This window comes from Garra rufa, chromosome 9, assembly GCF_049309525.1.
Source record: "Garra rufa chromosome 9, GarRuf1.0, whole genome shotgun sequence".
Lineage (NCBI taxonomy): Eukaryota > Metazoa > Chordata > Actinopteri > Cypriniformes > Cyprinidae > Garra > Garra rufa.
The window spans coordinates 29676588-29694162 of NC_133369.1; the positions used below are offsets into that span (position 1 = coordinate 29676588).

Consider the following 17575-nt stretch of genomic DNA (forward strand, 5'->3'; position numbering starts at 1 on the left):
TGGACTCCACTGTCATTTTTCAAAAAAAAAAAAAAAAACTTTTATATTTCCACAGAAGAAAGAAACTCACAAAGGTAATAGACCTAGTAAGGTTAGACACTATATTGAATTCAACTTGGATGAAAACAAAGTTGTGGGGGATGACTTATAAAAGTCCTAGATCATAATTTTCACATCTTTCAAAACTTTTTAATGGAGTTTTTGTCTTCTGAAAGTTTTTTCTGAAAGATGTTTCATCAGCCGAAACATGTATTCCTCAAAGCCTAGCTTTCATTTCTATCAAACATTAAGTTTATAAAATGATGACAAAGTTAAATTTTTTTTGCTGAATTATCCCTAAGTATTGCTCATTTAAAAAATAGAATCCTCTCCCCTTCAGTAATTTACAGCTTTGTATAAAAATGTATTTGTTACACTGTTTGTTTGCATTCATTTAAACTGTTGCAAAGCTCAAATGTGACCTATAAATCATCCTACCTAGATCACAGAAGCTGAAACTCATCACATGACATGCCACGGGAGGTGTGAAGACGTAAGGCAGCAGATGTGTGAGAGAGATGTGTGTCTGAGTATGTGTTATGCCCAGTCTGAGTCTTATGTCTTCCTGTCACTGTAACAGGTGTAAACATGCCTAGACATGAAACTGAATCACAAAGGAGGTTTTGATGAGCCATTAAGAGACTTGTACTCTGTTTCTTCTGATGAATTCTGTGTAAATTCTGTTGTGGTTCTTTTAACTTTGACATTAACCTCAAAGGGGACACCAGATGCCCATTTTCTACAAGTCGGTATGATTCTTTAGGGTCTTCATGAAATGTCTGTAACATACTTTGGTTAAAATTCCTCAACGGTGGTGTAAAACAACACAGTTTTTAACTTGTCAAAAACAGCTCTGTTCACAGCCACTGGTTTTGGTACATGTCTCTTTAAATGATAATGAGCTGCCCTCTCTTACTTTTTTGTGTGTATTTGGTGGCGCATTACCATCAAAAACAAAACTAATCCACTGTGTCCTCAGTGGCATTAATGTCATGAGAAAAGTAAGACTCTTATGTTCACTTTTACATTCAAATACAAAACGCCTGCGTTGCTTACGAGACATTAGCCCCTTTTACACAGCAATCCCGGTAAATTGCTGGAAAATTACCAGTACAACTTTACCGGTAAATACAGAAATATGCTGTGCACACAGGCAACCGCTCAGAGTAATCACGTAATCTCTATAAGAACTCTATGACTGGCCAATTTGGACCAAAGCAAACTTTATTCGTCAGCGCGTTCTACGTGCTCATACCAGTAATCTTCATTCCGCGTTCACATACAACATCATTCCAGCAATTTATTTTTTAAATGGTCCTATTCACACATGACTTCATAACGGTAATTTACCAGTAAAGACTGTATGTGTGAAAGGGGCTATTGTTATTGCTGCAGCTGCTCAAGCACAAAGAAAATGGCGAGTAGCATACAACTGGCTGAGGGAGGAAATATGCTAATTCGGGACGGTCTTTCAGCAGTCATGGGGAGGACCTGAGCAGTATGACGTCACACTGCTCAGAAAATCAAAATGGCTTGATAACTAAGGCTGTTTAGGTTTTTTGGGGATTAAAAAAAAAGAGTGAATGGATTTTTATCATTGTTGGGTGGTTGTGTGACACATTTATATGTAAACACCATGTAAAAGTGAATTTTGCATTTGTTGTCCCCTTTAAGGGTGATAAAAAAAGATATACAACAGCAGCTGTGTTTCCATTACAGATTGGTGCTATTTTATACATGCCGATTAAAAAGTATTGCGAAAAGATGGCGTTTTAATTAACCGATGTTATGCGACTGAAACGTAATATGTTTTCTCTCGCGATAAGTCATGGCAATGGATTTTTGTGGGATTTTGGCTATATTTCCATTGCTGTTTTGCAAAATACTCCTTTTTCGAACTGCCTGAAAAATCACCTCATGCGAGCGTTAAAAAAAGTTTGCGATATATGAGAGTTTTTGCGCAATTGATGCGTTTCCATTAAGCATATTTTCAATTCGCAATTTCAATTTGCGCAATTTAAAGGGTAATGGAAACGCAGCTAGTGTCTGTATTATGATTACTCAATGCAAAGTGAGATCTGTAGCACTGCATGTGCTTTTCAGGGTTTGCATTGATTATACTAAGTCAAACTGGTTCATGTCTGAACATGTTGTGCTGTCCAGTTAGATCGGGAGTAATGGGGCTCAGTCCAGGCTATAGGTGATCTGATGTTATTTTGGGAAACAAACAAGGGAGAACTTTACACCCCCAGAATCATGTGGCTGGCCTACATTGCAGATTTGTTGGTCCAGGATGTAAATTGAAACATTTCACGGAGTGAACCTGAGGGAATGATGAAATCAGTGTTAAGAGCAACAGCAACAGGTGTGTTAGCGAGCATGTGTGCGTGTCTGTTGACATGAACACAAAACAAAAACACTTCTAGACACTTCTGTCTACACCGTTACATGAACTTGCATTACATTTACTTTTACTCTTGTTCACAGACAAATGTTGAGCTTTTCTTAGCTTTAAATCATAAAATGGAAATATGACTGCCATCTAGCCATCTACATGACTAGGAAATCCCCTCATCGCACTTGTCCCTGAGCTCAAAGCCAAACAGTGAACATGGCTTGGGAAAAGATATTTTAAGAGAAGAACAAATGTCACGTTGTTGAACGTATTTGCCTTAGCAATTGAAGCAAATGCCTTCCTGATGTGCAGTTCAGCCGTTTGGAATGAAACGGCTCTCAAGTCACAATAATGCTAAAACATTTCAAACATCTGTCTTTACATCTGTTTAGACTACCGTAAAATCATTTATACTGGATATCTGCCTAAATGTTGTGCTTGTTAATATTTCCTAAATTAAACAATGACTCTATACTATATTCCTCCTTATGAGTGAAATTATAAATCAACTGGTAAACTGTGTGCATCTGTCTGTTTTCTGTTTTACTGGTTTTTAAGATGTCATAAGCAAAATCATTTTAATTTTCCCTTTTTTTAAATTAATTTAAAACAAAAACACATTTCTAAAGTGAAATAACATCCTTACTGGAAACAGATTACTTCTTGGAAAGTATGAAGCATTGGGTACTGTGAAGCAACATGGTTCACTGTATGAATGTCACTACAGTCACACTCTGTACATGTGCTTATGCATCTTGTCATGTGCTCCTGTTGATGCATGTTTCATTTACCACTTGGTAAGGGATCTGTGACCTTTACAATCTGTGACCTGTGCATCCTTTACAATCAACCAGAGTGGGAAGGGGCAGTAGAGAGACAGAGAGACTAGTTCTAGAGCCTTCTACTCCACTTTAAACACAGTAGGCAGAATAGTTTACAATACCCAGCCAAGTCAGGTTACATCACCACTGTATTGGCTATAGTGAGGAGACTAATTGTTGAGAAATGTTTCCTGTAACCTTTATCACATGCCCGAGTGCGTGTTGAATCTCAAATGGGCGTTTTAACAACTGCATGGAAAGCATTTCAATGTTTTGACTCGCTCTCTGTTAAATTCAGTTGTGCCCGCCCTAAAAAAACATTCCAGAAATACTCTTTATTACGTAAAAGAATTGCTCATTTACATATACACTAGGAGTCAAAAGTTTTTGAACAGTAAGGCTTTTAATGTTTTTTTAAAGATGTCTCTTTTGTTCACCAAGCCTGCATTTATTTGATCCAGTAATTTGAGTACAGCAAAAACAATCATCAAATTTTGAAAAAGTTTTACTATTTAAAATAACTGTTTTTTATATATATATATATATTTTAAAATCTAATTTATTCCTGCGATTTCAAAGCTGAATTTTAGAATTTAGAATTTTTCAGGTTTCTTTGATGAATAAAAAGTTGAAAGAAGAACAGCATTTATCTGAAATAGAAATCTTTTGTAACATTATAAATGTCTTTATGATCAATTTAAAGCATCCTTTCTAAATACAAGTCTTAATTTCTATCATTTCTTTGCTAAAACAAAAATTACACTGACTCCAAGTTTTTGAATGATAGTGTACTTTATAATGTACAAAAGCTTTTTATCAGATAAATGCTGATCTTTAGATATTTCTATTCATCAAACAATCCTGAAAAGTGTTCTCAACTGTTTTAAATATTGATAATAATAATAATAATAATAATAAAAAATATTTCTTAAACAGCAAATCAGCATATTAGAATGATTTCTGAAGGATCATGTGACACTGAAGACTAGAGTAATGATGCTGAAAATTTAGCTTTGATCGCAGGAATAAATTACATTTTAAAATATATTCAAGTAGAATAGAATAAAATACTTCAATGTTTTACTGTTTTTCTGTACTATAAAATAAATGCAAGCATGGTGAGCAGAAGAGACTTCTTTGAAAAAAAACCGTTAAAAATATTACTGTTCAAAAACTTTTGACTGATAGTGTATAAGTGCATATGTGTATGTAAAATTCTCATTTTACGTAAGTTTGCATACATTTTATTCTGTTTACTCATTTATTTATGTGTCATTAATATTTAATGTAAATACATCTCTGTGTAAAACGAAACCCATATCTCTGCATGGTAATTACAATATAGTGTTATTTTTAGCATAAAGAAAGTGTAAAACACTTAATATTCACCTTCTAAAATCTGGCCTATACAACCATTTTCAGCTGAAAAGAATTAAAGTGTCTGAAAATAAACAATCAACACAGAGAAACGATTATGTCTGTTTTAAAGAGATTAAATGATAAAAGGAAGCTGCGAGTTTCTCATTTCCATCAGCTCTCATTACATCATAATGTAGGGCAGCTGGGTCACATTTCTTGCTCTGTATGCTACTCATTACCAAACAAAAGTGAATAGGTATTGATGAAATTAACTTCAAAAGATTATATTTCCTTATCATGGTGTGAAGCGCCAGTTTCATTTTACGAAATTGATGGTGTTATGTTAATTGGAGGTCAGTTGGACTCTGATCATGTTACTAAAAGGTTCAGTAATAAGGTAAAAACATTGATAACTTGCCTTTGTTTGACCCACTTCTTTAGTCAGCATATTCTGATTAAAAGAAAATTACAAAGTTTATTCACACACATCAAGTGAATTCCTACTGATCCAAAATCCCTAACTTTCTCACAGACTTTTCGCATAGTTATCAAGCATACACTTATACTACTACAGTCCATGTTATGATCTTAGTCATAAGGGAAAATCAACAGAGGAGTCAGCTTTCTATGTTTAGATCACGTCTGGAATTTTTGAAGAGTCGTTTTCTTGTTTGTTTCACAAGAAAATAAGAATTCTTGGTGCTCATCGCCAACGATTAGTCTATACTGTATCATACATTAACCGTATGATACTTCATAAACGCATAGGACATATGATCCAGCAACGTACTGAACTCTACGTGTGATTAGGTTTCTACTGAGGTTTTGCAATATTAAGGAAGATGATAAACAAAGCCACGTGTTGGAGAACGCGGTCCAATGGGGGCGGGACCAGGAACATTTCCGGATTCTCCTCCTCACAATATAAATACAGCTGCGCACTTTTATCATCACAAACGCGTTCACAACATGATATAATATAGCAGTCAACAAGCGCGAAAATCACTTTCACGGCTTCTCAAGCGTAACACTAATAAGTTTTCTTACGTTGTCACTGGTTTTCTCATCTTGACAATGCCGTTTCTTGGACAGGACTGGCGCTCTCCTGGTCAAAGCTGGGTGAAAACAGAGGACGGCTGGAAAAAAACGACGAAAGATGAAAACGAGACGAATAACAATGTTTCAGAACGAAAGAGGTAAGTGTATTATGATTCAACATTTGCTTTTTAAGTCTCTGACCTTATATTTTCCTTTGTCCACCACTAACAGCATCATCAAACAAATGGCGTAGTTTGCAGCAGACGCAAGATCTGCGTCAAATTGGTAAACAAAGGCGTATATTGATTGGAAACGTATTGACAGCAGATTTACGTTACAGTAGCAAAGTTGTTTTATGGCTGAAGATTATTAGTTTTATTTACTGTGTTTGTGTTATGCCTATTTTTATATTAATATTTAAGTTTTTATATACATCTGTCTATGTAAATACATCAGTATAAATACATTCATGTGTTTATATATATGTGTGTGTGTGTGTGTGTGTGTGTGTGTGTGTGTGTACTCAGGACTGCAGTAAATAGCTGTGGTAAACATAAAATGCCTTTGTGTTTACTCATCATCTGTTAATCACATTGCTATTAATACCATGATAGTGGCATAGGTCATATGCTGGAACTTTTTGTTTCATGAACTTGCTGAATGTACATATGAGAAATTGGTTTAGGTCCTATTAGCAACATTTTTCATTTTTGATAGTGGTGTTATGTTGTACAGTTCTCCATTAAACAGTGCTGCACAAAGCATTAACAAACTCCTTGACTGCCTTCAGCTACTGCAAAGAAGAGCATGACAAAGAAAACTTGATCCTCAGCATTAATTATGATGTGGCTGCAAAGAAGCGAAAGAAGGACTTGCTGAACAACAACACAAAGATTCCTTGTGAGTATCGTCACTGTTTCTTTGTTTTATTCGAAATGCTGTTACTGCAGAAATCGTGACGTATTTCTTTACTGCAGATTTCCACAAAGACAAATGGATTTATGTCCACAAAGGGAGCACCAAAGAGGTAAGGCCTGTTATCTATCTGCAGTATGACAGAGTGTGAATAAGCAGTCGGCTAACTCCTCTTTGATCATTTCACACAGCGTCATGGATATTGTACTTTGGGTGAAGCGTTTAATCGCTTGGACTTCTGCAGTGCCATCAAGGACACCAGGCGATTCAATTATGTCGTACGGGTGAGTTTGTTGCAGGCTCAGTCTCTAAAGAAGAAAGGGTTAAGTTAAGTCTTGGGCTGTGGGTATCTCCTGCTGTCTTCATTCTTATCATCGCACACCAGACGAGAGGCCCTCTGAGGCTGTTTAATGGCAAATGCACAGGGGCCATATTAGTGCTTTGTATACTTGTTTGTGTGTTTTTATTTTAACTCTTGGTGTAGTTTAAACTGCCGTTACTACTTTGGTTTAGGGTCACTGCTGAGAGGATGTTCTTTCTTGTTCCATTGATGAAAACAAAGGTCATTGACTAAGAGCTGATAAACACCGGTCCGTGTGATGTTGAGGTCACTGTCACGCAGTGTCCCAGCAGACAGCTGAGGTTGAGAAAGCTTATGAAACCAGAACGGAAAGTCAAGTGACTTAGGTGCCCATTAACTCCCCCCCTCACGGGCCCTTCTCTCTATCTGTCTGCATTGTGACCCTGAATTCTGATCCGATCACTTGACTCCACTGTGGTATAGAGTCAGCTATGATGAGCTTAAGGTACTGGCGAACTGGGTCATGAATCCTTGCGATCACTTCAGGTAAACACAGGATCAGGATCAAGCTGTTTACTTGAACTTTGGCGAAGGTCATTAGAATTGACTTCATATGCGCATCGTTTATTTTTCTAGACGTTTCCAGGCACGGTTGAGACACAGTAGTGTCAGGTTTATCTTACGGTTTGTCTCTTGCTTGTCTGGCCTTGCGCTGGTATTGCGTTAGAGCTCAGTTACAGAGATCATGTTTAGTAGGGATGGAAAAACAGACCTTTAAGACGACTTATGAGAAACAATGACCGCTAATACCTCATAATATTGTCATATCACCGTCATTTAGCTGTGTTAATTTACCTTGCATAATGTAAACTGTGTATGAATAGCTTTTGCATGTCTTTGCAACTTACTGAAAGCCATTATGAAGAATTGTCATATTAATCCAAAGGCCCAGCTGAATTAAATGCACAAAGCTAGTAAATTTACAACCGTTTTAATATAAAAAGGTTTTGTTTGTTTTTTTGTAATATTTTATTGATTGATTTCCACACAAATATTAAGCATTTTTTAACATGAATTAAAATAAAAATGTTTCTTGAGCAAATTAAAATAAAATTATGACATATTACATATTAGAATGTAGTAATGGCTTCTGAAAATCAGCTTTGCCATCACAGGAATAAATTATAAATATAAAAATTATTATTATTTTTACATTTTATTATATTATATTTTTTATAATTTAATTTAGATTTTTTTTTTTTGTAGTTTTTATTTATTTAAAAATAGATTTAAAAATTATATAAAAATAGAAAATATATTTTAAATTGTGAAATATTATGAAAATATTTTTGTAATAATAATAAAATAAAATCATACCAACTGTGAAACTTTCATTTATTTATTTAGTCATTTAAAAATAGATTTAAAAAATTTATTAAAATAGAAAATATAGTTTAAAATATTATAAAAATATAGTTATAAAAAAGGGTTATAAAATAAAAATGTACCAACCTAAACTTTCATTCTCTATAGTTATTTTTTTTTATTTAAAAATATATTTAAAAAAAAAATTAAATATAAAAAATATCTTTAAAAATATTAAAATATAATAAAATAAATAATAATAAAATAAAAACGTACCAACCCAATCTTTCATATTATTATTTATTTATTTATTTATTTATTTATTTAAAAATAGTTTTTAAAAATGTATTAAAATAGAAAAGATTTACATTTTAAAATATTATGAAAATATTGTTATAAAAAATAGTTTTAAAATAAAAAGGTACCAACCCAAACTTTCATTCTCCATAGTTAGTTATTTATTTAAAAATGGATTTCAAAAATGGATTAAAATAGAAAATGTATAAAAAATGTTGAAATATTATGAAAATATTATTGTTGTAAAAAATAGTTATAAAATAAATAATAATAATATACAATCGTACCAACCCAAACTTTCATTGTCCACATAAAGGCCCTTGGAGCGTCTGTCATCTGGGGCTTGCTGTAGAGGAGGGGAAGAATGACAATACTCACATGTTGCTGGGTCGAGTGTGGGTCACTGTTGCTCCGTGATGTGGATTGTGCTGATATTACATGCCAGTCATGCTGCCCAACACAACACAGCTCTCGCTATCTGCTCTTGGCTGTCCTTCCTTTTGAATATGAACTTGGTGTTGGGAATCTGCTCTTGTCAAACTGATTGCATGCATATGCACAAACAGAATTACTTTCAGCTACTTTCTTTTGTCTTCCAAATATCTTAACAAAAACACTTCTGAAACAGACATGAGCCAGAGTTCATGTGTCAGGAGAGAGAGAGTGTCCCATTTCTGAGCCTTTTGTTTTTGCCAAGGCTGAAGAGAGTGGAATATAACAGTCTGTAAGTAATGCTGGAACACACAGTCTCTTAGTCTGACCTCTGAAATTTATGTCTAACATTTCAGCTGCTGGAGCTGATCGCCAAGTCCCAACTGCCTTCGCTGAGCGGAGTGGCACAGAAAAACTACATGAACATTCTGGAAAGGGTTGTGCAGAAAGGTAAGCTTTCTTACTAGTGTGTCACATCTTCACCATCACATTTCCAATATGAAACATCAACGTGTGCTGACATTATATCTTCACAAAGCCTCTGATTATTTACTCTCAGGCTTGTACTTGATCTAAAAATTAGGCAAAAATCTGTCATAACAAAGTAGCGGTTTATTCTCTTGTCTGTAATCCCTTGCAACAAAATTAATTTGATGGGCTTAGCCAGTAGCTCATAGCTGAATGGAAATTAAATTTCATAATTGCCTGGACTGGAAAGTTTGACAAAACTCAGAGAGCAAATAGAAACGCCCGCTGTATTGTAAACCAAAAGCCGTCTCAGCTAAACAAAGGTGCAGGTTGTTATGAAAAACTAAACTGCTCACTTGTAGTCTATGTCGTACCCAAACCGTTTAATTCATTTACCTGTCACTCTTCTCAGTCCTCAGTTTATGATATGAATGTCTTAATCATAACGGAAAGGGATTCTGTTTTGATATGCATGTTCCTTGAAGTATCCTGTGACACATACCAGGTCGTGTCAACACTCGTGATGTTGTGCGTCCTTGAGCTGTTAGTTACTAACTAAACATTTGCACTCTTTCAGTTCTTGAGGATCAGCAGAATGTCCGACCGATTAAAGAACTGCTGCAGACACTATATGCGTCTCTGTGCAGTCTGGTTCAGGACATGGGCAAGTCTGTCCTGGTGGGGAACATCAACATCTGGGTGTACCGCATGGAGAACATACTGCAGTGGCAACAGCAGCTTGACAACATTCAGATCAACAGGGTAAGTGTAAAAACTCAAGCTTTTATTTTGAATAAGGGGATGGTTCACCCAAAAATGAAATTCTGCCATGGATTGTTCACCCTCGTGTCGTTCCAAACCTCTATGATGTTCTTCCTCTGTAGGACACAAAATGAGAAGTTTAGCAGAATGTTTTAGCTGCTCTTTTCTGTAAAATGACAGTGGATGGAAATTTGAAAATGAGAAAAAGCTACAAAAAGCAACAAATTTTATTTGTGGATTTTTTTCTGAAGTCATACTTTAACTTCTTTGGTCAACATTCACTGTCATTTGTATGGAAAAGGGCAACTTGGACAGCTACTATAAGGCAGCAAATGTGCAAATAGCATATTTTTAAATGATAGATGCTATTTACACTGAGTACAATAGTAATGGATTTTATTTACTAGGGTGGCAAAATGATTAATCACATTCAAAATAAATGTTTATTATATAAATGTTATGTTAGTATACATACTAAATGTATATATTTAAAAAATATTTGTATGTGTGTGTGTATATATATATTTATTTATTTATTTTTATATATCTAAAATGTTTTTACTTAGTATTTCAGCATAAACTTTTATTTTGAATGCAATTAATCATAAAAGTAGCAGTATTTTCTTAGCAATATGCTATTTACACAAAGTTTAAATAGTGATATTTGCAATAATATTAGTTAGATGCTGTTTATACTACTTGGTGCAAGTGGCAGATATTTGCTTCTCAGTATTGTAGTAAATTATAAAACCATATGCAATAATAATGTGTAAATTATTTTTTATTTATTTATTATTTAATGGATGCTGCTTTATTTATACAATAAACCCCTTCCTACCCCTAACCCTAACCGATAAACACCTGTGAAGCACTTTATTTTCCACTTTTCGATTATTTCTTTCATTTTATTGAAATGAAATACTTTTCCGATCTGATATGCGATGCGAAAAGGAAGAAGAATGAGTTCGGCTAAAGGCGGATTCACACACGGGTCAAAAAAGTCAAACAAAAAGCGAGTTAGTGTAAATAGCCTCTGCCAGCAATTTGGGCTATTTGCATTTAGTGTAAATATACACTCCGGCTACTGTAAATGCCTTCTTTTGTGACTTTTTAATAGTTTAATTTGACCATAAGGACAGTGGTAAATTATTTTTGGGGGGTGAACTATCCCTTTAAGCTGCAAAAAACTGTGTTGGCATACAGAACATACAGTTAAACCAAAATGTATTCAGAAATCTTCAATATTTCTCACATTAACAGTTTATTCGCTATAGTTTAGAAAATGGTAATAAAATATGACAAGAACTTAAGAGTTAAACTGTGTCAGAGCAAATGCAATTAGATAATGTCATATAACTTTGATAGGAAGGTATGTAACAAAACATGATCAGGTTTTTTAGTTTTACTGGTAGTCACTGTATGAAGAATTTTTGTGGGATAATATTTCACAGTTTACTGTCTTTTGCTATCCTACAGAATTGAACTATAGTGTCCTGCACCCACTAGTAAAAAAGATATTGAAAATTATATCTGGTGTCTGAATAATTTTTGGTTTGGTTTGTGCTCAGATCATAAATGTAAATAGAAACTTCTCTTTTCTTCATTTCTCCAGCCCACAAACACAGGAATGACCTTCCTTGATCTTCCGGCGAGCTTACAGCTGAACATCATGCACCGTCTCACAGACGGACGGGATCTGGTTAGCCTGGGTCAAGTATGCCCTGACCTAAGTGTGCTGACAGAAGATCGGCTGTTGTGGAAGAAACTCTGCCAGTATCACTTCACAGACAGACAGGTAGACATTTGTGTCTCTTCAAATGGAATGTAACACACTTAAAGGGATAGTTCACCCAAAAATGAAAATTCTGTCATTAATTACTCATCCTAATGTCGTTCCAAACCTGTAAGACCCATAAGAAATAAGGACATTTAACTGTTTAAACGATATTCTTACTACCTTTCTGGGCCTTGAACGTGTCAGTTGCTTTGCTTTCTATGCATGGTCAGAAAGTTTTTGGATTTCATCAAAAATATTTAATTTGTGTTCCAAAGATGAACGAAGGTCTTATGGGTTTGGAACGACATGAAGGTTAGTAACTAATGACAGAATTTTCGATTTTGGGTGAACTATCCCTTTAAAGGTTGTATCAGCGATTTCAAGCCTGAAACATAAAGTGTCAAATTCAGCTGACCTTTCTTCATGATCTGCTCGCTGCCTGCCCCATAAATTGGCTGTAAAAAAAAACGCGTCTCTGTGGTCAGCCTAGGGTCCGAGATATGCCAAAAAAACAATCGGTGCTACCAACGATTCCACAGCAAAACCAATTCCAACCAATCACCGTCAGGGAGTTGGTGTTGTGGACTTTCGCTCTGCCTCCCTCACATCCCTGCACCAGTACGAAAGTCCACAACACCAACCCCCTGACGGTGATTGGTTGGAATTGGTTTTGCTGTGGAATCGTTGGTAGCACCGATTGTTTTTTTGGCATATCTCGGACCCTAGGCTGACCACAGAGACGCGTTTTTTTTTTTTACAGCCAATTTATGGGGCAGACAGCGAGCGGATCATGAAGAAAGGTCAGCTGAATTTGACATTTTATGTTTCAGCCTAGAATCGCTGATACAACCTTTAAGGTCTGTCTTGATGGCAGAGACGATGAATCTTGCATATTTATGTGACTGTTTATATCTTAAATCTGCTCATAAATGCCTTTCATACAAACACTAAACTTGGTTATGTAATTAGTCATTTGCTATGTTCTTCACAGATCCGCAAGCGCCTAATGATATCAGATAAAGGACATTTGGAATGGAAAAAGATGTATTTTAAGTTGTGCCGGTGCTACCCTCACAAGGAACAGTACAGTGACACATTACAGTTCTGCACACATTGCCACATCCTGTTTTGGAAGGTGAGACTAAATTCATTTCTAGCTCTTATTTGAAAATGTATCACATTTTTTGTTGCTTTTATGGCAATAACTGAATTTTTTCTGTTCACCTCAGGATACAAACCATCCTTGCACTGCCAATAACCCAGAGAGCTGCTGCAAGGCCGTGTCTCCACAGGGTTTCATCAACCTTTTCAAGTTCTAGGGGGCGCTGCATTGCTGCCATGTATATAGTGTCAATAGTGCAAGGATTCCTGGATGACTTGAGGCAGGGAAATAATGGGGTTGCATTAGAAGCAGGTGTCGTAATGTTTTGTGAATAAGTTTGGAAACTGAATGTACTCGAGAAATACGAAAAAAAAAAACCTGTGTTGGGGTAAATGCGCTCAGTTTATTTATAAAGGATTTATTTATATTTATTCAGCATGGATCTTGTTTACTTAAAGAAAAGTTACAGTGAGGATTAGAAAAAGAATGTTTATATTGATCCTACATGCATATAAAGTTGCCCTTGTGCTGTCAGGATGCCCTGGTTTCTTCTGTGAATGTAATATAGGTTCGATTTTTGGCAACACAAACATTTATTGTTTGGTTTTCAGATAGCATATTGGTGCTTTAGCAAGTGCATGAAATGGGAATGTTTACCAAATGGCCTTAACACTGGTGTGCAATACTTTTCTAAGTACTTTTTTTTTCACTTTTATACATTTGATATTTTCAGTGGATTTGAACGTGCTTGTTTTCTAAACACAATAAATACATGAGTATGTTGCAAGCAGATCTGAGGCGTAAACTCATCCAACGTGCCTTATTCTGAGTGGTCAAAAGCAAATTGAAAAACTGTTGTTCATTTTCAGATGGTTCTTTCTGAATAAAACTTCAGAATCATAGTAGTTCAGGCTTATATGGGAATCGTTGAATTAAATATTTATATAAATGCTGTAGTTAATTTATCACAATTCATGACTCATCAACTGTTGCATGTTTTGGTGTTTTTTTTTTTTTTTTTTTTTTTTTGTCAACTTGTAATTTCTCTGCTTACTATTTTATCTTTGGTACATATCTGACAAGGAGATACAGAAATATATACATAACACAAATATATAAATAACAAGAAGTCACTTGTCCTGTGGATGAAATAACCCACAATCTATATCATTGCCTTGCAAGATTTTTACTGCCATCTAGTGTTCAAGAGATTTTTTTTTAATTATAAGTTGAATATGTCTGTGGTCTACAAGTATTTATTTGTAATACTGGGTTCTTGTATTTACCTAAAGCAACTACATTCAACTCTGACTGCATCACACAACACACTAAAGAAATTCTGTACTAAAAATGTATCTTTTTATAGTTTTACGGTTGACATTAAATATATATGTCATGAAACAATATTGTCCTATGAGTCATATAAATATCATTACCAATCACTTTTAAGCAGTCAAATTATGTGCTGCATATTTTTCTGTAACAAAACATTGCCAGCAGTAAACAACACAATTAACCAGTACTTAACCTTTACTGCTTAAATCTGTATCCACTGTGCAGATTCAGGCCATTCTACAGAATTGGTCCAAACTGCTATCCCACAACCAACACATTTAAGTATTCAAATCTTAGATGTTTACTGAGATCCTTCTATTATCTGTTGAAACCCACAATAGTATTTAAAATATTAGTAAGCTTAATATACAGTGGTGTGAAAAAGTGTTGGCCCCCTTCCTGATTTTTTATTTTTTTGCATGTTGGTCACATATTAATGTTTCAGATCATCAAACAAATTTAAATATTAATCAAAGATAACACAAGTAAACATAACATGCAGCTTTTGAATGAAGTTTTTTATATTATGAAAGGAAAACAAAATCCAAACCCACATGGCCCTGTGTGAAAAAGTGTTTGCCCCCTAAACTTAATAACTGGTTGAGCCACCCTTAGCAGCAACAACTGCAATTAAGAATTGTTGTAATTCAGCCACATTGGAGGGTTTTCGAGCATGAACCGCCTTTTTAAGGTCATGCCACAGCATCTCAGCCATTCAGAGGTGGATTTGCTGGTGTGTTTTGGATCATTGTCCTGCTGCAGAACCTAAGTTCGCTTCAGCTTGAGATCACAAACAGATGGCCGGACATTGTCCTTCAGGATTTTTTGGTAGACTTTGGTAGAATTTTGGAGAATTCATGGTTCCATTTATCACAGCAAGTCTTCCAGGTCCAGCACGCAGCAAAACAGCCCCAGACCTAGGGTTGCCACCCGTCCCTTAAAATACGGAATCGTCCCGTATTTGTGAATGAAATTGCGCGTCCCGTTTTGAATCAATACGGGACGGGTTTTGTCCCGTATTTTTTATAAAGAAAATTAAAGCAGCGTCTCATGCAAATAATCACTGCGGTAGCCGCGGTTCAGAAAAACACGGTCAAGCCAGCCGCGATTGATTTTAAGTGTGCGCGCATATTACAGTGATTACGGTAGTTTCAGGAACAACACAGAGAGAATGCGCTTGCAGAGTGCTTTTCATTTAGACGCCCAGGACTGAGAGATAATACTACAAAATGCTCGTGAATTTTTACTTACTTATTTATTTGCATTTCTGCTTTAATATCCGTTTTATTTATTGGTGTACTTGACGGTTCTTTTCTGAGAAATAGGACATTATTAGACTTTAGAGTCTAATAAGTAGAAAAAAAACAATGATCAGTTCTTATTCAGGACGGCCCATATTATATGCAAAACTCATATGAAACCTTTTTACTGCAGCATTTACTTATTTACCCCCCCCCCCATGAACACTGACCGTAACTGAGGCAAGAGAGGCCTGCAGTTCTTTAGATGTTGTTGTGGGGTCTTGTGTGACCTCTTGGATGAGTCGTCGCTGCGCTCTTGGGGTAATTTTGGTCGGCCGGTCACTCCTGGGAAGGTTCACCACTGTTCCATGTTTTCGCCATTTGTGGATAATGGCTCTCACTGTGGTTCGCTGGAGTCCCAAAGCTTTAGAAATGGCTTTATAACCTTTTCCAGACTGATAGATCTCAATTACTTTCTTTCTCATTTGTTCCTGAATTTCTTTGGATCTCAACATGATGTGTAGCTTTTGAGGATCTTTTGGTCTACTTCACTTTGTCAGGCAGGCCTATTTAAGTGATTTCTTGATTGCAAACAGGTGTGGCAGTAATCAGGCCTGAGTGTGGCTAGAGAAACTGAACTCCCTAAATGAAAATCCCTTCATTTAAAAACTGCATGTTATGTTTACCTATGTTATCTTTGATTAATATTTGAATTAGTTTGATGGTCTGAACATTAAAATGTGACAAACATGCAAAAAAATTAAAAATCATTAGGTGGGCCAACACTTTTTCACACAACTGTATATAAAATCATAATTTATTGGGTCCTTTCAATTGAGAGGTGGCTGTCCCAAACCCTAACCCCTACATTTCAACTTATGAAAATACTTTTTTTTTTCTGTTGTTGTTTTTAAAAGTATCTTTTTGATTCATTCATTATTCATTTCAGTGAAGTGCATATTTTCTTTGTAAATTATGAAACTTGAAACTATAAAACTATTTAAAAAAAATGTTTTAGTCCATTGGCTGAGACTGATTTTAACTAACTTACACCCCACATTTATGATCAGGAAATATGCATGTGTCCCTCTCTCTCATAGCTAGATAGGCCCATTATTTTGAGGTAAGTGTGTTTAAAAGTCTGAAAAATCTGTGTGTAACTTTAAGGAACGTCACTACCGAACACATTTTCTGCTACATTTAGTTTTTATGTTTACAACTGTTAGAACTGTGGTAGCTAACCATGTGCTGATTAGCATCTTTGAGATAGGTTTAAAAGTAGGTCACTGCTGAAACAGTCACGACCGAAACATTTTGTGGTGGCGTTTCGGTAGTGACACCTTTATTTTTTTGGGTGTTATCCTATTAATTTCTCTACCGAAACAATTATGACATGTTTTGGTCGTGACTGTTTCGGTGTGTGACAAAAGGAACACATAAACCTCATATTTGGGGGAAATAAACTAAATTTTAACACAGTTACGCATTTTTTTTTTTTTTTTTTGCATTTTAGCATGTTTTGTAGTTGTTTTAGTATGCGAGTTAAAATTCTGTAATGTGATGTGGTCGCTACCGAAACTATACCGTTTTGTCAAAAATTGACATACTGAATTATCAACTAAGATGCTATACGTTTTTTGTTCAATGTGTATTCAAATGAATGAATTCTTAAGTTTAAAATCCGTATGATCATCATGATTTTGCCTTTTACAAAGGAAAATTGGATTCTAAATACAATAAATCTCATAAATCACACTTGAAATGTTAAAATATTAGCTGTTATTAATGTACCCCTGAAAAAAAATTATAAAATAGAAAAATATATAGTTACAATGTAGATGTAAGCAAAATCTTAATAGGTCATATAATCCTTTTAATTAAATTATATATTACTGTGTTTAGGGATAGGTCAAATATTCCAAAACTTT

The 17575-nt window shown here is 35.1% G+C and overlaps 1 protein-coding gene across 1 annotated transcript; it reads left to right on the forward strand.

Annotated features, from left to right (window-relative positions):
• Window positions 1-5543: 5543 nt before the first annotated feature.
• fbxo32 (F-box protein 32) lies at window positions 5544-14438 on the forward strand. Its single transcript, XM_073847155.1, has 9 exons — window positions 5544-5810; window positions 6443-6552; window positions 6630-6679; window positions 6759-6851; window positions 9319-9412; window positions 10008-10192; window positions 11805-11987; window positions 12961-13104; window positions 13199-14438. The coding sequence occupies exons 1-9, from the start codon at window positions 5689-5691 to the stop codon at window positions 13286-13288; spliced, it is 1071 nt and encodes a 356-aa protein (XP_073703256.1). The 5' UTR covers window positions 5544-5688; the 3' UTR covers window positions 13289-14438.
• Window positions 14439-17575: the final 3137 nt, after the last annotated feature.

What these genes read in the sequence shown, in the direction of transcription:
- fbxo32 (XM_073847155.1), top strand. Translation starts at nt 5,689, where the DNA reads ATGCCGTTTCTTGGACAGGACTGGCGCTCTCCTGGTCAAAGCTGGGTG. An exon ending in GATTCAATTATGTCGTACGG is followed by an intron (nt 6,852 to 9,318) that starts GTGAGTTTGTTG and finishes CTAACATTTCAG; the next exon opens with CTGCTGGAGCTGATCGCCAA. An exon ending in ATCACTTCACAGACAGACAG is followed by an intron (nt 11,988 to 12,960) that starts GTAGACATTTGT and finishes TGTTCTTCACAG; the next exon opens with ATCCGCAAGCGCCTAATGAT.